The 25,244-nt window shown below is 36.0% G+C and overlaps 1 protein-coding gene across 1 annotated transcript in view; it reads left to right on the top strand.

The window, feature by feature from the left end:
- The window catches only part of SKAP2 (src kinase associated phosphoprotein 2), a 118,478-nt gene that overhangs the window by 68,945 nt on the left and 24,289 nt on the right, over positions 1-25,244 (top strand). The window contains exons 5-9 of the mRNA XM_063153475.1: positions 1,384-1,461; positions 2,178-2,261; positions 10,930-11,054; positions 11,960-12,023; positions 12,423-12,527. Coding sequence (XP_063009545.1) covers positions 1,384-1,461; positions 2,178-2,261; positions 10,930-11,054; positions 11,960-12,023; positions 12,423-12,527 — 456 coding nt within the window. The remainder of the gene's footprint in view (positions 1-1,383; positions 1,462-2,177; positions 2,262-10,929; positions 11,055-11,959; positions 12,024-12,422; positions 12,528-25,244) is intronic.

Here is a 25,244-nt window from a genome sequence, read left to right as displayed (position 1 = left end):
GAGTATTTTCATGCTTTAAAAATCAGCATTCTCTGCATGTTCCTATCTCTTTCTTGTCTTTTTCCTGTCATAACTGTATTTAAATAAAACTACCATAAAACAAGCCATTTGTGAACACTGAATTAAAAAAAAAATCAATTTTAAGGAACAACCTAAAAACCCAGGAAATTGACATAATCTTTCAGAGGCAGTGCTTGGTTCAAGGTCAGACCATTGATCTTTCACTCAAACTATATAATTTAAAGTGGTGTTTTTAGCACAGAATTTGTCTGCTAATATCAGTCCTTTTCTGTATGTGTATATTGATAGAACATAATGAGATTACATATATTCTGATGAATAATGGCTGCCTTGTAAACTTGCCACCTACCTACTGTGACTCTTATGAATATTTGATGATAATAAGTAGTAGGAACTTCACTGTGTTGCTTACTTAAAGAACCCAGCAGCACAGGAGTACCTTTTGTTCTGCTTTTTTGCTCAGGGTAAGCAGTATGATATTTATATTAATATTAAATATTATACACATCTAACATATTCTTGTTCTTAGTACTAGGAGTTCTGTTTTAGGAGGAAAAGGTTGAGAGATGGAAGACACAATTTTTAACATTTGAAGTTGTATTTTAAGATGAGGCAGGGTTGGCTGGTTAGTCTTACACATGTATGAATTAGCAGTTGAGGAAAAGGAAAAAAAGCAGTGAGCTACACTCACCATTTTGCCAATGCAGACATAGGTACAAGGTGTCTAAAATTAGTGTCTGTAGGTCAACAGTTTTGTAGATGTCTGTACAATGTCTGGTTTATCCATTATCACCTATTGATCCTATAGGCAGTAGTTTTGTGTCATATATTGCAAATTAGGCAAAATCTGTCAGCAACAGGCAGCACCTTTTATTGTCTCTTCATCTGGTTTCTTTTTTTTTAGATGTGTAATAGAGGGTCTTCCCCTTGTATGCTGTTTCAAGGTATTTTGGTGTGAAGCTGGTATCCAAAACCACATTTCTGATTTAATTGTGTTCAATTGAGATTCTTGGTTGGGTTTCTCCTATTTGAAAACTTAGTGCTTTCATTATCCAGCTTGCTTTACAGGCTGTGTTTGAAACAGTTGCTGTATTTTGTTTCATTACGTACTTTTCCTTCTGAAACTTGCAAGGCCTGTTACACAGCTATATTTTTCCTTACTCAAGTGGTGAGGACAACAGCAACAGCTCTGACATTGATAGGTAGACATTTCATTTACTTAAAATAATCTGCCATAATAGTTACTAGAATTTTTTTTCAGTAGCTCCTGCATATTGAGAGTGTAAAATCTACAATTTTATTAATGCTTCTGTAGCAGTTTTCTTGAAAAGCAGTGCTTTACAGAATTTGTTTTTCTTTCAGGCAATCAGTTTCCTCCCGTTGCAGCTCAGGATCTTCAGTTTGTTCTGAAGGCTGGATACCTGGAAAAACGTAGAAAAGGTAAGTTTAGCTATCTTTGTGAAAGCTAGTGCATATTTAATGTCTGGGAAGTCTGTATGTCTGTATTTGATGTTATACACATGAACAACTTTATACAGGAGTGATAAATAACATGAGAAGCTGAAATGTTGCAGCATTATTATGCAAAAGAAGCATAGCACATAATTGCTTCTATAGTATTGAAAGAAAATCCTATTTATTTACTAACAAAGTCATGCTGTGAAAGTCCACTCAGCCATAATTCAGAGACTTTCAGATGTTTTTGAAGAAAACATTTGGAACGTATGTACAAGTACCATATGTTGACTTCATGTTTCAGTGAGCATCAAGATTTATTTTCCTTCAAGAGGGCAAATATTGATCTCAGCTTTGGTTCAGTCAATATTTACCTTGATTCAATAAATCTTATATTGTCACTTTAATACCCACTTAATGCTGCGATAACTCTAGGAAATATTTAGGAAGTTGTTCATTATTTCCTTATATTTAATGTTACACATGACTTCCCTCTTTATGTGATTTAAAATTCTTATTTGTTTTCTTACCACCAATTTTTATTTCTAATTTTCTTCTCAGTGCCATGCATTTCCTTAGTTTCCTTTCCTTACTGTCTTTTCCTGGCTCCTCCTCCCTCTTACCTCACCCTTGAAAAGAAGTAACACATTTTTGTTCAATAATGGCATAAACCAACCTAACACATGTTGTATTAATTTCAGACCACAGTTTTCTTGGCTTTGAATGGCAGAAGCGTTGGTGTGCTATCAGCAAGACAGTCTTCTATTACTATGGAAGTGACAAAGGTACTTATAACAATTATGAAAGCAACTATATTTTAATGTGTAAAAGGATATGAAAGATTTGTTGGAGTTGGAAACTGCAAAGAAAAGGTAATTTTAAGAAATGGAATGAAACTTTTAAAAGAAAGTTCTTTTCTTTTAAAAAAATTGGACAGTGCTGTGAATTTTTAAACTGTGTAAATATTCATCAGAACTTGTCAGTGTTTTCTAAAGCAGGGAAACTGAGGAAAAAGAAATTTAAGTTTCTTTTAAAGCTAATTAGTTTGCTAATAACAGCTGGCTGTTCAGTTTGGTAGTGTGCTGGTATTCAACTCTTTTACTAGATAGAAAATGTTCTTTCTCTCCAAATAGGATGTTAATTTGAAAACATCCTCTAGTAATTATACCTTCCAAGTTCCTTAGAGATGGTTCTGTCCAGGAAAATATTAATCTAAAAGCTGCACAGTGGAGTTCTTTATTTCTATTTAAAAGGTTATGCTCTGGAAAAGCTAGAAATAAAGTAATGTATTTAACTGGAGTCAGCAAAGGAAACTAAAGCAAACTTCTGAAGGTGACTTTCAAATTTAAATGGCCAGTTTGGAAAGAATCTGGCATAAATGTTGTAATATTACTTTGAATTTTTGAAATTGACAGTCAAATAAAACATATTTAAATTCTGTGACATGTACATTTGATGTTCAAGGGTAAACAAAATGATGCATGATTGTATCTGAGTAAATTTTAAAGTAAAATAATGTCTTCCAACACCCCCCCCACCTCCCCCAAAAAAATTCTAGGGCAAACTTTCCATTTAATTTTTTTTGTCTTTTTGTTTGTCCTTTTATTTTTGAGATTACTTTAGGTAGTTATTATGTTGGCTTTTTTTATTCAAAGACTAATATGATTTGCTTCAGTTTGTTTCATTCTTTGGTATACTGACTCATTTAAGCTTGTCCTCTCTTTAAAACCATAAGAAGTAAAGAGTCAAGTTGTCAGTCCAGTTTTCATTTTGCTAGTTTCCCATCATGTCCTCTTTTCAGTTTTGCTAGCATGTCTGCTAAATGTTGCTTTTTCTTCTGTGCTCTCTTCTTGGGATTTACAGGTTGATCAGGCTTCACGAACATGAAAAATCTTTGTTCAGAAATTTTGAGGAGATGTGGCATGATACTGATTTGGATTTGTCAGTACTGATTGATTATTTCTCTGGAAAATGATCACGTGCTGTTTACTTATAAATATATTGTTATACATTGCCTAGTATACATTGCTATTTAAAAATAGCTATTATTTTTTCAGAAGATATTGCTAGTTCATAAAGATTGTTGTTGATTATAAAATCTTTGTATTTTTGTCTGCTATTTTTTTAGGAAAAAAAAGGCTTGATTTTTTTAACATTCTTTTCTGTATGGCTGTGCTAATGATTACTTATGCTTTCTAGCATGTCATCTTTGTATTAAGGCAGGCATGTTGCCCACCTGGTCTTTGTCTTTGTCTTTCTTCTTTTGCAACAACCTGATTATCAAGTCTGTGTGCAATTTTTAATACCTGTATTGAAAGTTAAGACGCATAGAAATACATTCCCTAGCACTCAGGAGGTTGGTGTCACGTTAGGAAATGACTGTCGTATTTTGTGCGATCTCTTTCATTTATGGATCTATAGAGATGTTTTTTTTTTGGCTAATGCATTTAGAGCTTTTGCAGGCTGAAGATTGTTTGGGGAAGGTCCTCCTATCCATAACCTAAGGTTGTGGGAGGGGCACGTGGTCCATTGGAACTGTATTGAATCACAGAATCATTTAGGTTGGAAAAGACCTCTAAGATCATAGAGTCCAACCATTAATGCAGCATTGCCAGGCCCACCACTAAACCCTGTCCTAAGTGCCACATTTGCACGTGTAATAAATACCTCCAGGGATGGTGGCTCCACCACTTCCCTGCACAGCCTGTTCCAATACATGACAACTCTTTCAGGGAAAAAAATTGCCTAATACCCAATCTAAACCTTCCCTGGTACAACTTGAGGCTATTTCTTCTTGTATTATCACTTGTTGCTTGGAAGAAGAGACTCACCCCCACCTCATTACAATCTCCTTTCATGTAGTTGTAGAGAGCATGGCATAGTTGGACTCCAAGCAGTAATTCCTGTAATTCATGGAGGAAGCAAACGAATCAGATGCATGAATTTCTGCCCTACCTCCATTGGATTGGTGCTTGTACTGCAGAAAAATTAGTTAATCTTGATGTAGTGACTTGATCTTGTAATATGGGATGACCAAGTCACTCCTGAACCTGGTTTTTCTGGACTGGTCAGAGGTACTGTCTTCAGGCCTGTGATCCTATATAAAAGTGCCTGTTGCAGTGCAGAAGCAACTCACTGTCACTGAGCAGGAACTGGACACCAGCCATGGCAGACTAGCATGCTGTCAGAAGTGAGCTGTCACCTTAATGGTTCTGGGGGTACATGCTGCAGTTCACCACGCTGTTCAGCTGCACAGTGTCAGCATGGATGAGGTGTGTGATGAGGCAATCCTGAGCAGCTCTGGCATTTACTCACTGCAACTGTTTTCACTCCCACTGTTGTGGCCAGCAGTGGTACCTGCTGTAGCATGCTGTTGTGCTGGGGGCCTCCTTCTTTTACTGTGACCCTTGATGCTGTACCAGATAACTTGGACCAGGTAGAAATTCAGAGTGTGTTCATACCCACTGTAGAACAGCACTGAAGTGTGTGTGTGGTGGCTTTGTGCAAATTGTGAACCTGGTTTCAAAGTGTTTAGGATTCCACACGCGCTTACTCCTGCTGCCTGCATCACTTTAGATGGATGATGGGCTGCTAGTGCCTCTGTGTTGGGGGATGTAATGCTGAGAGGCAGCAGGGATTTCTGCATCCACCTTGGTTGCTTTGAATTGTGTCTGGTTTTAAAACCAGACCATAGGTGAATAAACTGTGAAAGCTATTTTGTGTCTGCAGTGATGTGTCTTTTGTTGACTGAAGTTTGATTTTTTCATGCTTAAGTACCAGTGGAAATGTAACTGAGTGGTTAATATGAGGCTATAGGATGCCTTTTTATTATTTGTATAGATTTGTTGTTTCCAAAGCAGTTTTAGTTCTTCTAACCAAACTTCTCTCCTTTTTGCATTGGGAAAGCAAGAAGTGTGGAAGTGTATAAAGCTCACAAATAATGTAAGGAAGAGTTTCAGAATCATTTGCTCTAAGCTGAATAATGAAAAATAAGGCCTAGTCCAGAAGTATATACTGCAAGATAAAGCCTGTGAAATACAGTAAATGGCTGTGTGTTTGTGTATGTGTTCACCTAAACAACTCCAAGCATCTCTTCAACAGTGCAGGCCAGCGTATTTCTTGTTTCCCTCTTTTCTCTTCAGTTTTCTCCTCCATTTGGTGTAGCATTGGGTAGTGAAACAATGTAATTTTTCCAGCCATATAGACAGGTCTAAGTGAATCACCTGCATTTTTTCTCTTGATCACCAATAAATGGAGTAGATGGAGAAACAAGGCTTAAAGGTTTGAGCTAATCACATGTCAGAAATAGGTGTTGTGGGATGCACGTGTGTATTTATGCCTGTGCTGCAGTATCAGTTGCCAGCACGTGGCCCACAGCATTGCAGAGGGCTGTGTTCAAATGTCAGAGCTGGGTGGGATTTTGAGAAACTTGCCTGGTGTTCCTTTTCATCATCTTTCCTTCCATAAATCTTTTATAGTCCTCTCTTTTCTTTTCTTCCATGCAGTTGCACCCTGAATTGAGTACCCTGGTTCCCTATTTTTTTTCTATATGATCTCTGGCTGTTCCTGTATCCTCAGACACCGAGATGGTATGGATAACCTTTCAGACCTCAAAGTGCCTGTGAATAAGGAAAGTTAATTTGTTGCTTTATAAATGATTGAATTAATGGCTTCATTACTTCTTTCTCACTAGGCCACAATGTTATATGCCCTTCTGTCTCAGCAAACTGGAGAGATCGGCTAAATGTTTAGCAAGACAGTAATTGATAACATTATGGTAATTTTTCCTCTGCTAATGGGCACTAAAAATTTATTTTCATTTTTATAACTTGAAAATGGTATCTGCTTGCCCGCCAGTAATATGATATTAAAGAGGGGTATAATTCAGAGGCTTTTAGAAAAGTCTGAGTTTATTTTTTATTTTTCAATTTCTTTAGTTTTAACATGGACATGATAGTTCTGGATTTCTCTGAATAATAAGATAGTGATGACCAGGCCAGTGGTGAACTACTTCTATTTGGGCAGAAAAGGGAATTGTGCATGCTCAACAGGACTTCCTTGTAGCAGGGTGATGGAAATCAAAGGCATCTATCTAATGTGTACTGAGTCTTCTGCTGTAAGACTGTTAAATTCAGACCTCAGGACTCACACTTGTTGTTAATAATGTGTTATTTGAAAAATAACTACTGGGTATAAGCAAACAGAATGTAAACAATTCAGTGCCCTAAATAACTTCTTCCATTTCTTAATTATTTTACAATTTCAGTTTCTCAGAGGACTAGATTAAAGGAAAAAAGAAGAAGAAAAAAAAAGTTGATTATGTTTCAGATCTGCTGTCTTAAAGGGAAGAACTTCTGTGCATGTATTTGTCCAAAAGCTGGAAAAGGAATTACCATTTTGGAGATACTTACACTGAGCTATTTTTTGGTAGCAGACGTCCTGCACATGGAAAAGTATGCGAAACTACATTTAGCATGAAGCCATGTATACTGTAAAATCTTAAAGGTTCCTAATTTCAAGATGAAGAGAGTTAAATTATAGATTCTAATAGTATCTATAAATACTTTATCACTCTCTGAAATCTTTCTGTTTGCCTTTGTTCCTTATGTCTTTCTCTGTAACTTCTTTCCTTTCTACTATCCCAGTCCTCTCTGTTCTTCAGAGTGCACTAATTCTTTTTACATGTGCTAATAATATGAGCACATCGCCTTAGGCCTCAAATTTACAACCCAGTAATTTCAAAATCTCATTGAAGGTTTACCCTTCTTTGTTTTAAATGTTCCCATGGACTTAGTTACACAAGGTTACTTCAAAACGTTTTTTCTCTGCTTCCCTTGAGACTCTCTTTACGCAATATAATATTGGCCCTGTTTCTCTTAACAATGTTTAACTCTTTTTAGGATGAATGAAGTTTATATGTGAGCGAAATGTTTAAAGGCTTTCAAATTTTATTCAGATCTGAATTTTCTCTATGTTAAATATAGCCCCCATATTTAGTTCATTTAAAATTCTGTGTACTAGCTTTTTATTTTTTTTTTTCCAATACTTAGTGCCTGACTCTCCCCTCTGCTATACTACTTTTTTGTGATTTTAAATTCCTGTTGCAAAATGATCTTCACAGACCCAGATTTATTTTTTCTGTTCTGTGCCTGACATAGGAAACAGGGGAAAGAGGAGGTTGAGCAGATGAGAGCAAAGGACAGCTTATGCTGAAATGAGATTTGGCTTCATTGTGGAACAAGTTATGCTTATGATGTTCACAGTCCTTTTTATTTTTACAAGACTGATACTACACTTTTTGCATTTCTGTTTTTTTTTTTTTCTGGCACAACTTAGGGGTTTTCTGTGGTTGAATGTAACAACAATTTTTTCTTGATAAAATAACATCCAGCAAAAATGTTATTGTGTTTCAGAGAAGTGTGTTCCATCAGCATATATCTCCCTAGTTCTTCCTAAATATGTTGTTGTATTCCTGCCTAAGCAAAACTCTGGTTCTGATTTGGGGATTCAAAATGAAAATTAAACATCTGTAATGTAAATGTGCTTCCTGAAGCTACTGTTGACTCCTGCTATAAAAACTACCAGTATCTAATTTTAATTCTCCAAGTAAAATCTTTAAGTCTTCAAAACATTTTAATATCAGAAACTATTTAATTCTCCCTAAAGCACAGTCTCCAGAAAATATTTCTGATACAAACAATTTAACTGGTGATGTGAAAGTTCACAGGAGTCGCTGTGGCCCTAATTGTACAAAGCATCTTGAAACCAGAAGCCCAGGTCAGTGCAAACCCGTTTAGCTGCAAGCCTGTGCCAAGCAGTGAAGTCGAGGTGATTGTTGAGTCTGGTGATGCCAGGATGGCTCTGCCTTCAAGCCTGCACCCGACTGCTCTGCCTGGCCAAGCAGCTGCTGTGGGTCATGGTTTGCTCCGCGGTGATCAAGGGGGGTCTGATCCTTTTCAGCTGGTCTCCAGTCCTAACTGAAAAGGTGTATTCTGCAAGAGCAAATGGCATTTTTAGACCTCCACTGTTTGTCACCATCAGAGCAGGCAACTGAGCTATAGCTGACCTGTGTTCTGCCATTCTGTATTTCTGGAGCCATTTCTCAGGACGTACTGCGTCTTACCTCTGGCTTGCTGCCACAGGGAGTGTGAATTCTTAGAGTCTTTCAACTATAACAGGTTCTGAGTCAGGGCTGTGAAGTACCTCGTTGTCTTAGAATTTCCTCATTTGCACCACACTGGACTTTATTCAGAGGTTACTGGTAAGACAATTGGAAGTAAAAGCAGCAATGCTAAATCTAGTCTATTGCTGTAATGGTCATTGAAAGACTATAATAGCAAAGGATGGATGTATATAAATATTTGGTGGTGTATACAGGTAATTTTCATTAGCACTGAAGTAGCGTGTTAAACCGTATAAAGAGAAAAACAATCAAATGCGATGTGGATGTCATGCACCATCCTAATCCAAAGTACAGCATCTTTGTGGTTTAACTGCAATGCTCTTTGAAAGAACGAGTACAGTGCAAAGATCATTCGAGATTAGCTCTGTAAAAGTGTATTACCATAAAAGGGATCATCCATGTCACAGAGAAGCAGTCTCAGAAATAATCCAAGAGAGTAAATTTGAATACTTGCCTCATTTTTATCTTGACAAAATGTTTTTACCTTTTGAACCTGGTATTTGTTTATTCTGCCTGCGTCCTCCTATCTTCTAGGGTTTTGATAAACCTCCAGCATGGGAGAGTGAGAAATTAATGTGTTTCACTTCATCTTCTCCCTGAGGTCACAAGGGAGGGAACAATAACAGTCCTAGGCAAAAATGAATTTCATTAAAAGGAACCTAGTTAACCTATTGCAAGTTATTATTTCTAATATCTACCTTGGTATGATTTCATGAAATTTGCATGTGTGTGCTGTTTGAAATAGAGGTGGAGGATTGAGCAAATAGAAAATATTAGTACTATATTATTAGTACTTATTTAAGACAGAATAAAACTTACTGTGGGGGAAGTGACTAGAAGTGAAAATAGAATGGTGCCCCAGATTTTCTCATATGATTGTGTTATTAGGTATTTGCTTGCCCTGGGTGAGAGTTCATAAAAAGGTGGGAAGGACAGAGAATATGTGTTGATGTGCACATAAGATTACTAGAAAGAATATTTGACTGATGAATGCTCTCATGTCCATGTATGTTCACATTGCTTTGTTAGCCAATTTTTACCCTCTCAGGAGTGGAAACAGATTTTCTTTCCTATTAAATTCCCAGAAATATGACAAAAATTTGTTGAAAACTATTTTATCTACTGTAGAAATTTTCTCCTTTTGTTGACAAGTGTAAGCAATGGATGCTTAATTTGCACCTAAGTTCTATTCAGCAATACTTAAAGTAGTTTGGCTGCTGTGCCTGGTGCTTATTGTTAATTAATGCTTTTCTCTTCTGTGTAAAAAAAGCCCGACACTAAATGACATTTTTAAAATATGCAACTGCACTTTGTTCTTTGTTTGCCTGTGCAAAATGTGAAATACAATGCCAGTCTTCACTTGAATGCTGCACTGTGATCTGCAGAAATTGCAAAACTTAATTACTTTTACATTTTTTGGTTTTTTTTAATATTTGCCAAAATATGCCAGAGCACATAAAATCTGCTCTAGAATTTGGTTTGAAGGGCTTGAAAGGAGTGCACAGGTGCCGCTTGCACAACATGCAGTGTATTTAAAGGCAGATCTGCTGTAAGTGATACTTTTATAAACCAGAACGTTTGAAAAGTAGAATATTGTCTTTAAAACAACCACATGGCTGTACCTAATAAACTGTGGTAGGGCTCAGTACTTTTATTAGCTAATTAAACATTTGCTGTTTTGAGAGAATGGCTTTTGGAATGAACACAGATGCACACACCTGAATTTATAGCAAAATTCATTCTGTATTTTTGCCATGTTGAAAGGAGCCACATCTGGGAGTGGGTGGGAGAATGTGAAAAGCAGCTTTTCCAATTGCTTAAAAAGAAGCTTGAAGTTTATTTTTTGAGTGAAGTGGTTAGTTTAGGAGGGAGCTCAGCAAGTTCCGAGCTAGACAGGTTTTCCCATTGGTTTACTGAACCTGAAAGAGACACTGATTTATAGGAAACGTGTCTTGCAAGTTCCAGTTCTTGGCTTTCCCTAGATACAAGTGTCATAACACGCACTTCTTACTAAATAAGACCACCATCTGCAAACATCCCCCTGTGGAATTCCTTAGGCATCCTACAGAAAAAATGTACTTTTGGGTACATCTTCCCTTAAAATAAAGCTTTATCTCAGGAAGCATCACTTAATCATTTGGCTAAAAACCTCCGTGTTCTTTGTAAAATTCATGAAATAGAAAACAAAATCTGAATAAACGATAACCTGCTGAGCCACTTACATTCACTGTTGTAAATGAAGCTCTAACTTTGTTTTTTATCTCCAACAGACAAACAACAGAAAGGTGAATTTGCCTTAGAGGGCTACACCATCAGAATGAATAATAGCCTTCGGAAGGATGCGAAGAAAGATTGTTGTTTTGAAATCTCTGCTCCAGATAAGCGCATTTATCAGGTTGGACTTTTTTATGTTGACTTGAAATTTAATTGACAAAGCTGTTACAATTCCAGTTACTGAATTAGCATTTCAGTGAAACAACTGTCACTGATATCTTAATGAAAAAAGGAAGCCCTTGCTTGCATATATTGTATATTCATATATTAGGAAAAAAAATCTGATTAAACATATGTATGTACATGTTCAAATATTATCTTTTTGGTCAAGAGCAAGGAAATCTATCATCTTTATCTATTGGTCATTTCAATATTACCATTTTAATATCTATTGTATAGTGTGTCGGTGTGATTTCTTGGATGAATTAAATAGTAGAAAAAAGTTAAAATATGTATCAGTGTTAAATACATATTGTATTGGTCATGGCTTTTCAAGGAAAACCTACAAAAAGGCACATATCAGCTGTGCAATTCAGAGATCTATCAGCCAGACATCAATATGGAATGTAAGTTTAATAAGTTTTAAATATCTGAGATTGCGGTTGAAAGCCAGTTAATTAAGCTGTCAGGTAGTGTGTTGGAGTCTGACAAGAACATTTTTAAGAAAACTGTACCCAGCAGTCTAAAGAAATTCATGGGTGTCTTCTAATTGTCAAGGGCAAATTTTGTTCATCAGTTCTGGCTTTGACATTGATGAAGAGAAGCAGCTTTTTTCTGCACAGCTGCCAGCTGCTGATCAGAGTTTCAAATCCATCATCCTCTCCTTCAATTACGTAAATTTGTCAAAATTAGCTGTACATTATAAGAAGCATCCTTGCAAGAAAAGTACCAGAAGACATGAAAAGAATTGCTAATGGTTTCTGGAGGAAGTGACGGGAATGTTACATTCCCTCTTTTTTATTGCTAATGAAATTGTAGTTGTGTTTTTGACATTACTGCTAGTAGTTATTAATAAGCATTTAATAGTTTACAGCTGCCACTCCCAAGGAAGCAGAGGAATGGGTACAGCAAGTCAAATTTGTAATTCAAGGTAAGCCAGCCAGTAGAGCAGTTGCCTTTATTGCCAATACTGCTTAGTGACAATTGTTCTGTCCATTTACTTATCTGTCATATTAGTACCTGTAGGATTCCCACATGTCCAAGTTTTGAGTAGCAAGTCCTAATTTTCGATTGTATTACAGCTTTTATATGACTTTTCTCTTTCTTCAAGATTTTTGCTTTTCTCCCAGAATACTATCTAGCTTGAAAGCTCTCCCTTATATAAGCTCCTTCATATAAAACCTTTCTTACCCCTTGAACAGTATAAAAAAAAATAAGCAGAATGTACTGGAAGGAGCAAGTCATAGATAAATTGTTTTCATTTTGCATAAATTTCTGCTTAGGCATTCTTTTCCACTAGATGTTAACTTTTTAAACTGCTGTTGCATAGATACAGGATCTAATGCTATTCCTGAAGAGGAGGAAGAGGAATATGATGATGTTGGACAAGCGAACAGTGACGCAATAGATGATAGCATTTACGAAGAAGTTAAAGGTATTGTTGAATTCTAACTGTGTGACTTGTGATCTTTTTGTCTTCTCTGCTTCTAGTTTGATAACTCTGAGTGGTTTAAAGGAAGTGAGTAAAGTAGCACGACGAATAAGATACTTTTAGATTTCAGATTTTGCTATGACATTGAAAAAAAATATCTTCAGTTCTGAGTGAGAACAGTTTTCTTTGGCAGGGGCATCAAAATAGCACAGAATGTGTAAAAGTGAACTCAGGGGACCTTCAGCTCGTTAACATTTTCTGGTATGCAATTTTTTTAAATTAAAAAATTGAAAAGCCTTAAAATTTTTCCAGGAACATGCCCATTATTTTTTTTCTTTATTCATTTTGGCATTTGTATTAAGCAGAAGTTCTCTGTCATTTGAAATGTTACCAGCTTCTGCCTAATACATGGTATTACAATCCTGCAAGAAGACAATGTGTTTGTTTGAACAGACTCTGGAAATGAGCTGCAAGGAAAGCAACATGAGTGTTGACACTGTTCTGTTTCATGTTTTCCAGCATGGCTATGATGATACAGAAACTTTTTTCTGTGGATTTTCCAATGTGGTCGAATGATTATGCCTTTAAATGTCCAACTGTATCTGTTAGATGGCTAAACAAAAGAAAAACAGCTTGGCAAAAGTTCTTGATTATAGACATTCAAGTATTAGGAGAAAGGTTGCTGTTCTTTATTAAATTTTAAGAAGCTGAAAAAAGAAATCAATTTTTCAGTTATCATTAGTTAACAAGTGGTATGACAATTAATAATCACTTTGTATGAAATAAGAGTTCTATACCCCTTGCTGTTTGGAGCAGTGCAATTATCAGCAATAATCTGAGAGGAAAAATTAGTTGTTTCATGTGATGCTCACTAACCTTCTGTATATATTAGGTAGAATTTCCTGACCACTGGAGAAAAGAACATTTTACACTTCGTCTTGATTTTCAAATTAAGGTCATTTCAGTGAATAAAGGGTGAAAAAAACAAGGTTCTCATGAAAATGAGTATCATAAAATTATAAGATATCAATTTATATATCTTTAGGAGCTGTTTTTTGGGTTGTTCCCTATCTTTGAATTGTACCTAGATTACTTCAACACAGAAAGCATGTTCTGCTGAAGTGACATGCAGTGTGTCATGCATGCTGAAAAACTCTCTGCAATGAATATAAAAACTACATTACTGGGCTTAATTTTATAGCTGCAAGATACATCCAAACCTTATTGCATTTTGGATGTCGAGGTTCTTACAGAATGAGGATTTGTATGCTTGCTTATGCTTTTGTTAAAGAAGCTCTACTTATATCCTGGGATAAATTACTCTTTTTTTGAGCTTCAGTTACCTTATCTGTTCATTTCAATGTCAGACAGTAAGTAGATCTGGAGCAGTAACACATAAAATACTGGGAGAAGGGCATTGGTTAATATAGACTTTGAGTTCTTTGCTTCGAGCTCTGTCTTCAGTGAATTGCTGCCTTGGTGTGATTCTGTAGGAAATTAGAGTATTTTCACTTGCATCCCTTTTTTATGACAGTTTTCTGGGAGCTGCTATCTCCTAATGTGGCTAATAAACCTGAAATGTAAAAACATCACAAAGAAGGGGTAGTTCAAGAAATTTAGTTTCAGTTTTTAGTTAATTTATTTCCCTGTGATCTTGGAGTGTGCTTCATTTTCATAATATCAAGTAGAGATTATCTTCCTTAATCTTTTTCCATCTCATCTATTTGAATTGAGAACTTCTCAGGAAAGATCATTTTACTTCTTACAGTGGAGCTTTTAGTTTTGACTCCGATGTGTTGACATAATTAAGTAAAAATAAAGGATAAGTTTGCAATAGGTTTTTGGTGATTACTTAGTCCTTTTATCATATACTTAAAATGGGATTACAGACTTATGACTCTGAGGCCTTAGAGCAGTCCTCTTCTTCATTCGTATCATATTGAAGAGTGTTAGATGAAATGCTGGTAGATAAACCTCACAGGAGTAGGCTTTATTTATTTTTTGTGTAGCTGTTCATCTAAACTTGATGGTAAAAGAGTATAAAAGAGTACATTCCAGTTTGGTTCATCTCCTTTAATTAAACCTGATTGGTTGCATTTAATTACACTTGGCTGTCCTTCCTATTTTCCCAGGTAAGTGAATTACATTTTCTTCCTTTCATGGTCAAAGGTGGAGCATCATTATCCCTGCTGTTACCTGGCATAATAATACAGAACAAATAAGAAATCTGGAATGCCTGTTAAGAGAACAGAAAAAAATTATTTGTACAGCTGCAAAGCTATGCTAAGCTCTGGAATGCAGAAGGCAAACATGCTAGATCCTTGTGAAGAGGGAGAAGAAATTAATCTCCACTTTGTTTTTATCCTCAAAGCATATTCATGTTAGAGGATTCTAATCCTCTGTTTTCACAGATCCACTAGCTTTATAAATATTGAATTTCAGGTGCACAGCTCATTGTACTATGTTATAATTTATTTGGTTATAATTTGCATTTTCTCAAGTAAGTAAAATTTTGCATTTCTGTGGTTTTCCAGTGTTTTTATGCCAGCATTTTAGAAGAAAATTAAGCGAGTTCAGTTGATAATATTTAGTTTGGTATTTGAATAAAGATTTTTATATTAAAAAAAGCATGTTGATATTTTTGCATGGTTTTGAAAATTGGGAAATTTTGAGAACTGTGGCACTAATCAGGACTGACGCTGTATTCTCTAGCTATCTCATTGCTTAGCTATTTTTTTTTCTCCTGCTAGTGACAGGAGACAGTGTGGATGAATTTTCCAGGCAGAAGCTGGATATGTTCAAACCAGTATCCAGAATGCCAACAGACTATTAGCCTAAAGCACAGATTTCAGTGGTATACACCATGTACTGTCTGCTGGCAGCTTGATAGTTGGGAGGGGTACAAAGAGATGTAGGAAATTTAATCTTTTGATCTGTTAAGTCACTTTCTTCTTTAATAGCCCATACAAATTCATATTTACCATGAAGGATAATTTTCATAGTTCTCAGTCAGTGTTTTGCTGTGGTTATTCAGGTAAAGTAAAAAAAACATCAGAACTTTCAAAGAATTCCCAAGTTGTAAAACTTCCCTTGGAAGATTCTTCAGGAAAAGAAATCTTTATGCTGTCTTCAGCAAACTAGGGTTTAGTCGTGTGGGTTTTTAATAAAATCATGGAGGAAAACTTGGCTAAGCAAAATGTAAAATTTCGTTAATAAAGGACCATTTTTCTTAATTAGCTATTTATTTTCTACCTTAGTCACTGTATATAATTTTGCAGTCCACAGCTGAATGTTACAAGCTATAACATAGCTTCTGAAACTGTAGTATTAAATAACTCTGTGTTCTGGGTGGAGCTGAGTTGATGCATAGAGTTTCTAGTTTAGTGGGATTTTAAACAATGGAGTTGTCCTTGTCATAAAACAGAACATGTGCCAGCTTTAAAGTTGTTCTTGTCTGTTACAGCCCTTGAAGACAGGATTTTTTTAATAACTTGAGGTTTCAGTGGCATAGTTTTAAGGGCCTTTAGTATTGTCTTCTGTGGTTTCACATCTGTGTGAAGCACATACCCAAAACTGCAATGCCAACTACTGCCTTCCCCCTTAATCCTGTCTTCAAACTCAGCTCAGTTTGTGTGCTGTCTACCACACTCTGGCCCAATAGAAAATAAGAGGTGTTAATCTAAGCTAACATCTTGATTTCCAGTTTTGTGTTGGCTTTTTTCTTTTGTTCTCTTTCTCCTCGCAAACTGCATTATAGCAGTACTTTCTATGGTATGCAGTATAATTTCCATTAAAATGATTCTAAAGATAAGTTTTGCTTCTTATTTTGGTGGTGCTGATTTGCTGCATGGAGGTAAAACTCCCTTACAGAGCCCTTACAGAGCAGATAAGGTTGTAAATCCTGAAGCACTGTCATGTGACATAAGACTGGCATTGGGGCTTTGTGTCATCTCTTCTTAGCCTGCCCATAACACAGAGAACTTTCAGGTGAGAAATTGCTAAGGATGGGTGAGATTCAGTGCTGTGATGATCTCCAGCCAATACAACTTGGCATCAGTTCTTAGTTTTTGGTAAATTAAACTTGAGGATTGATTCAGTCTCTGATTGAGCACAGGATGATGGGAATGGAAACCTGGTGTTTGTCTTTTGATTCCTGTTATCAGTCTTCTGCCAAACTGTTTGGTCAAACCCAGGTTTCTGGGCAATAATTCTGTTTTGCAGCATAGTTGGAAGCTTAGGCAGGGGAAACTCTGTAACTAAGGCAAAGCTCAGGGAAAGGTAAGAAATGTCTTAACTTTCAGACAATGAGAAGTGTGCTGTGCAAAGAAACACTTCAATTTGTTTACTTATTTTAAACAGAGCATTTTAAATAGTTAAAAAATTACATTGATGTTGTTTCAGAACACTTCTGGCATTGAATGTGAAGGTAGAGAATGAACATCCTGTTTCCTTCTTATGATTGTCTCTTTAATCAGCTTTCATGGTTTATTTTTTTCTAACTGTAAACTGCTGCAGTTAGGCAGCATAACAATACCATCTTCGTCCTTTCCTGCTGGACTGCTACAGTTTTGAAGGAGCAACTTTTTTTATGATGTTGTACACTTTTCATGAGCATGAGGGTGGGAGAGGGAAAAGAACATGTTCTCCAATTTCTCCATGTTCTCCAATATTCTCTTCTTGGAAAGAAAGAAGTAATGATTATGTAGTGGAATTTAAGTTTCATTTGTCAGTCATGAACACTCATGGCATATATTTGTTTTCTCAAGATATAATGTCATATATATTGACTTCTTGATGCTAGAAGTAAAGATTTCACAGTGCAGTGTTAATGAAAATTCTTTTTCAGGACACTTTTGCTTCTTACAGCCCAATCGGGGTATGTGGGCCAAAACACAGTGTTTGGTGCCAAGCAGTCCCAGGTGTGCATTACAACTGCACAATCAGTTCCTAAAACCAGTAGGCTTAAAGAAGAAACTGTTAATTTGCCCTTGCAAACCAGAAGAGTAGGTTTAAGTCAGCAGAGACATGGGTGATTATGGAGTCTGAGATGTTACCTGTGATCATTGCTGCTAAGTCATTAGATTACATATCTTGGCACATGGTCCAAATTCCTCGCTGTGTTTATTGCTTGCCTTCGGTCGTTAGGGAATTCTTTAGTTCTCGTCCAGAAGTTGTATATAATGCTGATGTGCTGTCATTTTTTTTTCCACAAAAAGAATTCTAAGTGCTTTTAATTGGCAGATGATTTCAAAGTATAAAATATAAGTAGGGTCAGGAATAATTGGAGTTGAAAAGACTTGTGTGTAAGACCAGCATTTTTGAGGACAGTACTAAATATAAGTTTTTAAAGTAATTTCTGAAAGTTTTTTTGAATAATTTCCATGAAAACACCTTTCAGTTTCAAGAACACAGCAATGGATTTTTTTCTTTTAAAATAGGATTCTACAATATTTTTTTCCAAAAATATTATCTCAGAGTTCTTAAGAGGTACTGTTCAATTGTTTAGCCAACATATTATTGTATAAAGGGAGTATTTTTGCACATACTTTCTTGCTGATAGGTGAAGTACCAGAATAAGGACAAGGGCGTGCTACAGTGTTCTTACTCAGCTGTAATTCAAAAGCAATTAAAGTAATACAAGAACAGTGAAAAGCAGATGTGAACTATGAATTAGTGTAGAGAGTAATAAAGGAAGAAATTTATTTTTTAGATCCAAGGCGTGTTGTTTTGTTGTCTTGATCACTGGGATTTGGAATCTGCTAAGTGTCAGACATGGAAATGATTGAAAAGCAATCTCTTTTAACTGGATATTGTTGAATCCCAGCAGCTTTGATGAAATGGAGCCGTGTCAGAATTCTGTCACTCTGGGTTTTGAGGCAATACTCTTATGGGATTTATATTTGCCTTGAAGTTATCCTTTAGCTAGTATTAAATGCTCACAGAGACATTAATTATGAATATTTAAAGACATTGCATCCACAAGGTGGTTAGGAACTTGATACCTGGACCTCAGCTTTTGTCTGCTACAAGAGCTTGGGCATTATCTTCAATTACTGTAATTCTACATCTAAAGAGGGAGCCCTTCTTTCCATTGATGTTGGGTGTCAGTGATGGAAGAGGAGGTAAGACAATCTGGTGTAGCTGAAAAGAATGAGATGTCCATTGAGTGGGAAGTGGCAGGTCTTTGTGAGGAAAAATAAGGTTCACAGGCTCTTCTGCATTTCTTTTAAAGTGAGTATAAAGTGGCCGTCTGTGAACAACAGGTGGCCCATAGCTGTCAGAAAGCCTACTGTCCATGGTGCAATTCACCTCCTGCTCCCTCATCACACACACTTCTGCAAAAGTCAGAAGGCCAGTAAAAGTGGAACAATAACTGAGTATTCATATTTAGTCTGATTTGCATTTGAGAGGTATGTGGACTGACTGGACTCAGGGTGGGTCTGATAATGTTCTTTATTTATATTTTATTCAGTGATATACCTCTGCTGCAGAACATTTGGTCAGTTGTGAGATTCAAAGCAGTCAATTACAGTATCTACAATAAATGGAAAGTGTATGCTATTAAGGATAGCTATTTGTTCTCCTTCCTTGGAACTGCATGAGAAAATTCATAGTTTTCAGATGTTTCAGGCTTCATAGATTTCAGAGTTTACAGGTGGAGAAAATAGAAATTATTTTCCTGATGTTGTGGTCAACTCTTAGAATACATCAAAGGAGTTCATATGGGAAAGGCTTTGTTTATCAAAGTCTCACATTAGCAAATGCCGGATTTTATTTATGTATTTCAGACTTTAAAAGAGAAGTACCTGAAAATCCAATCAGACCAAAAACCTAAACCAAAGCTGACAAAAAATACACCACTAAAAATCCTGGTGTCTAGTGGCATTTTAAAACTTACTTGCTTAAAATTAGAAGATATATGAAAAATGGAGGTACTTCTAATAATACTTTTCTATGTTTAAAGAACTCCCTCAAAAAGTAATTACCTCACAAATTATTGAAATGAATTCACTTATGGAAAGTTGTTTTATTGCAGGTACTGGTCAGTAATTTTGATTCTATTTTCAGTGTACCAGCATTAAACAATGACTCTATTGATTTGTAAAACCGGTCTGATGTGAACAGTATGTGACAGAAACTGTTTGTTATTAAGAGACAGAATCCTGTCTCAGAAAAACTTGTCATTGTGTCAAGAAAAAAGTCACACAAAGTAATTTTATTTGTATCATAGTTTTTTCAGTTGATTCTGTTTCTGGCAGCTGGCTTCATGTTAAATGTGAACAAAGCTTTGTTATGCATGCATGTCTTCAATGGGTTGTGGACCCAAAGTATTTTCTTTTGAAATCAAAGTTTTCTATGGTGGCACTGTTTTTATGTAATTAAGAAGCAGTGGAATACACTTTATGCAAGCATTCAGAGAAGATGTCTTGTTATGTGAGATAGTTTATTAAACATAAATTTGGGGAGTTGCTGCAGTTTATTGTTAGAAGTAAAATGTAAATTTTATTATATATATTTATGAAAATAGAAATAAGTATTGGGTCCATGCTACTGCTTGGATATAAATGTGATAAATACTATCTAGATAGATCAAAGAACCTTAATTTTTTGAATTAGTGATGAATGACTGCATATCAGGCTATTAAAACCATTATATAGAGTATTTTGAGAAACGAGCAACCAGAGGTTATATGGTGCCTCGGGCTATCGCTTCTCAACTTTTCTGGTTTCCACAAGGTAGCTATTAAAAAACCATAATTTGTACAACTGAATTCTCAAATAAGACCCAGCAAGGTGGGCTCTAAAGGCTGAATTAATCATTCTGTTACTGTAGATGCAAATATCTGATTTGAATTTTTCAGCCTTAAGAAATTCGTCAGCATAAATCCTTTTGTAAATGTCTTTTCCTTTCAGTTTGCTACTCACTTTTCTTCCCACTCTCCTCAAAATGGAGGCATTAACCAAAGAAAATACTACCAATTAACCAGAGTTTTGTGAATTTTTTTGGCTGTATGCATGTGTATCTGATTTGTTTGTGTGTTGGAGTGTACTGTGTTTGCAATAGATGTCATGTTTAGTTTACACATATAGAAAGCGGGTAACACAGGAAAAAGCTGCTTGTTTCCTTGTCTTGGCTGCTGCTCCCTGGGCTGGCTACAAGTTTTTGAAAGAAACAGGATGGGTGCTCCTAGGAAAGGAAAATGGTCAGCAGGGTCCAGCTCCCGGACCACATGGTGGACCAGGCAGAGAGGGCAAGGTGTCGCAGTCTGCTGTGCCCTAGAGGCGACAGAGGGATGCTCCAGGAAAGTGCAGGGTGCAGGCACACAGGTAAGCTTCAGCAGCAAAGGGCAGAATCTTTTCTTAAGAAGTTGGAAGAGACTGAGGAAAGTTTTTTGGCAAGTCAGTGAGATTTGTGTTAAATGGCAAGATAGGAAGACAGTCTTCTTGTCCAGAAAAGGGATGGTTGTCACAGCGGATGTTTTGTTTCAGTCCTTTTTTTGAAGTCTTAACAGTCTTTCAGTCCTTTTTCTGAAGTCTTTTCCTCCACCTAAAAACTGTGTTTTAATGAAAACTAGTTTAGGATCTCTGGAATTTACAATATCCTTAAAGAAGATGTTCCAATACTTCCATCTTTGGGTTGTGGAAGTGTTCTGTCTTAGCAGTCTGTAACAATTATTCTGTCCTTGAATCTTAACATAGAACTGGGGATCAAAGGGAGGAATTGCGTTTTCAAAAGAAAGCATTATCTACCGGAAAGCCTGTGGATCCTAGCGTGAGGGTCGTGCTTCCATTGTCCTAAAATATACTAACTGAATTTATCTTGTTCGCATACACCTCTCAAATTTTACTTCCTTAAAAATTAAGAAGAAATATTGGGAAGAAATACTTTGCTGTGAGGATGGTGAGGCACTGGAGCAGGTTGTCCAGAGAAGCTGTAGATGGCCCACATCGCTGGAAGTGTGTTAGGGTGGGTTGTGTGCAGCTTTGAGGAACCTGATCCGGTGGAAGCTGTCCCTGCCCATGGCATGGGTGTTAGAATGAGATATCTTAGAGGTTATTCCTAATCCAAATGATTGTGTGATTCTCTGATAAGAAGTGACACATTTCCACCAGTAGATGTTGAACAGCAGTTTCAGATAATTCAGTTAACAAAAGTTCAAGACAGGTATGATTTTGTTGTCACTTCCATACAGGTCATAAAACCTATGTAAACCTGGATAAACTGCCTATCTCAGACATACAAGTAGTGCTCTTACAGTGCACCTGGGACTGTGTTGTGTTTCTGGCAGTCCAAAAGCACCATCTTGGAGTGAATTCTAGTAGTGTGGAACTCCAGGAACCATGGGTTCTTTTGAGATACATCTGCATGCCAATCCCACACTGACCTGGGGAGCTGCCTGGGGAGCACTTGTCATCTCCTGCATATGAATTATTGCCATGTCCCTGTGTCCTGCCTCTTCTCTGAGGTGCATTGTGGTTTGTGTTGTGTAGGGCCAGTAAGATCTGACATCTGGAGTGGTGGCTCCCAGTATGGACCTAATGTATGAGAAATGAAGAATGGGATAGCATTTGTAGAGATTAATATGGGACTGTTATCCCTAATGTGGTACTTGTAAACAGTGTGCATTGCAAGTGTAATTTTCTGCATATTTCTCATTAACCTGATACTAGTGAATCACAGCAATAACATTTTCACTTCATTTCATCATTTTAGTTGGAGAAAGGATTTAGTGTAGTTGACATAATTTCATTTAATGGCCTGGCCCATAAACAGTGGAAAAGAGCAGTAGTGAGGGTTTGTTATTTTCAATGAAAATACCCAAAGGGTGAAAACTGCTGAATTTTTTTTGGTCAGTGTGCAGTTAGTGATCAACACAGGGAATGCAAAAATGTCCTGGTATAACATTTTTAAAGGAGTTACAAGAGAAGCATCTGGGAGCCAGACTTAGCTTGTGGAAACATGCCAACAACTGTATTGTGTTTCATTTCCCTGACATGAGCTATGCCTTGCCTTTTGTCCCTTTTTTGAGTAAGTTCAGGAATCATACTATAAATTTGAATACATTAACCTTGCAGATTATTATAGGATATTATGTGGTTTAAGCAAGATGCTTTATGAATTGTATGTATGTAAATTTTATGTCAAGTCCCATTTGTCATAATTAAGAATATATAGTTTTCAGAAATGGCTTTTAAATTTAAGACTTGCTGCTGATCAATGATTATGAGAAACTTTACTTGACATTTACAGACTTTTTCTATCATATAAATTTGAGCTTGAGAAATATAACTGCTGTACATGGTTGTCAAATAACACTGTAGTACAGAGTTATACAGTATAGATTAGTTAATTGAATATTTGATTGCTAAATGTATTTACATTGGGAACTATTTATACTTTCTATGTAGATTTTAATAGCCACCACATTTATTTTAGCAAAACATTTTAATTATAAGGTTTATAAAATGTCATGTTGAACACTTAAATTATTTACATACCTAAGAGCTATTACAGGTTGAGAGAACAAACAAATTCATTTTAGTTACAGTGAATTCATATAAATCTTTATTATGTTTAGATGAATTTTCTTATGTACATGCCACACATATTTAGGCCAGCAATCTCTGGCACAGATTCCTGTGAACCTACAGTAGAACCATGGAATAAACTTAAAAATTATTGTTTGTTCTGTCCCTTTGAGAAACTAATTTGCATTCGGTCCAATAATTGCAACTATTTTTTTTTTTGCTAGGGTGATGGGAAACAGAGAAGGAAGCATTTTTTGTTCATCAGACAAATAATTAGATGAGCATGTAGAAACACTAAAATCAAAAGATTTTCCTCTACATTGTTGAGACCTGTTAAGAGTAGAGTTATAAAATACTTTATTCTTTCTTTAAATGTTTAAGTATGGATTTATGTAGGATGCCTATGCCCTTAATTTGGGAGGCCAAAATTGAGGCTTTAGGAACAATTTTGGAAGTAGAGCCAAAATTGTGCTTTTGTTGAAATTTAGCGTGAAACTTTATCTTCAGAGATGCTTCTGTTTAGGTGTGGAAGTTGTTACCTAATATCTTGATCAAAAAAATAACAGTAAGATTTAAAAAAGTACCTAGTAAGAATTAAGGAATTTCTACTGAGCTGTATTTTGTAATCACTTATGAAATTTTCACCTTCTTTGATGGCCCATCAAACAAGTTTTTGATTTCTGAGTTTAACGTATTCTGACCAATTGACTCAGCATATAGGATTAGACAAATACTTGATTTCTGACAAAAAAATCCCGTATCAGTGACTTTATTTGTAAATACAAAGTGTCTGTGAATATGAAAATGGGAAATCAATGAATGAGTTTCTGGAAGTGGATCTCTATAATTTCTTATATTCTTCATTATAGTCATTGTGTGCATATCCACGATGAACTTGCTTGTGATGACCTTTATCTTTTCTCTTGAGAAGAATTACTGTTATCAGGTCTTTCTTCATGAGGAAATAAAAAGGTCAGTGCAAAACCCATCTCTTATTTCTATGCCGTGCACATTGCACTTTGGCATAGTTATATTGAATTTTATTATTAATAATTAGATAATTTTGTCAAATAAATGTTAATATCACAAATTTAGGCATTCTAAGTGGTCTTCCCTGGTAGATACTCCTGCTTTTTCTGCCTTTTTTTATATCTCCTCTCCTCCAAAGCTTGCTATTGGTGTAGCTGAGATTTGACATGCTTCTCTTTCTCCTAGTTCTGTCAGACTAGCAGTTTTTTTCCTACTTTAACTTTGAATTGAAAAACTCTTAATTCTTTTGCATCTATGTTACCCCTCACCCAAAAAAAAGAAAAAAAGGAATGTAGAGTATGTAAAAAGATTTAGAAGATTCTGTTTGGTTTGGTTTGATTTGATTTGGTTTTAATCAGAGATTTTAGGTTATTTTTTGTTTGGAAGACTAATGCAAGGAAGTGGCCAACCAAATTGAATTGAGCTGTCACTCAAAACATGACTGAAGATTGCTTATTTGCAAGGAGAGCTCCAAGCAGGAAGCTGAGTTCATGAAATCTTAATATATTCATAACTGGAACTGGGAATTGCCTGCACCTCTGTGGATTATTCAGTTGTCCCTGTGATATATTCTGTTTGGTCATTCGGGTGACTGAGAATATTCTTCCTCCCATTTTGACAGTTTTTTCTTAAAATCTGAAGGGCCTTGTGAAGCCCTAGAAACAGCCACTTTCATACCAACAACTTCTGTGTTTAGTAAATGTACAAAATTGTGGGATCTGAAGAGGATATTGGCTGTGACTACAGAATGGGGCAAAGGCAGGGAAGCAAAGTTACTGGAATATTTGGTACTGGGGGAAGGAAAAAAAAAGAAAGAGGAAAGGTGCTAACATATATTTAGGTCTCAGCAAGTAGAAAAGGGAAGTAAAGCAAAGCATTCTCGTAGATTTCATGAAAATTGGTAAAAGGCTCAGAGTAAAGTGTGAAGATCCACTTAGCAGCAACTATGGATGACCTTGCCAAAAATGTATTTTGTAATTTTTTTTTATTTTGTGTGTGTGAGAGTAGCTGTTTTTCCTCCAGAGATGTGCTCTTTGATCACTTGTTTCTTGTTTTTTCCAGTAAAATAGTGAGAGGCCAAAAAATATGTTTCAGCTTTTCAAAATGTGATTTTTTAAAAATCCATTGTGCTACTGTAGTTCATGTGAATTCCTATGTGTG

This window comes from Melospiza melodia, chromosome 1 (assembly GCF_035770615.1).
Source record: "Melospiza melodia melodia isolate bMelMel2 chromosome 1, bMelMel2.pri, whole genome shotgun sequence".
NCBI classification, from domain to species: Eukaryota; Metazoa; Chordata; class Aves; order Passeriformes; family Passerellidae; genus Melospiza; species Melospiza melodia.
Note: the sequence above shows the minus strand (reverse complement) of the source record. Positions and strands in the feature narration are given on the sequence as shown.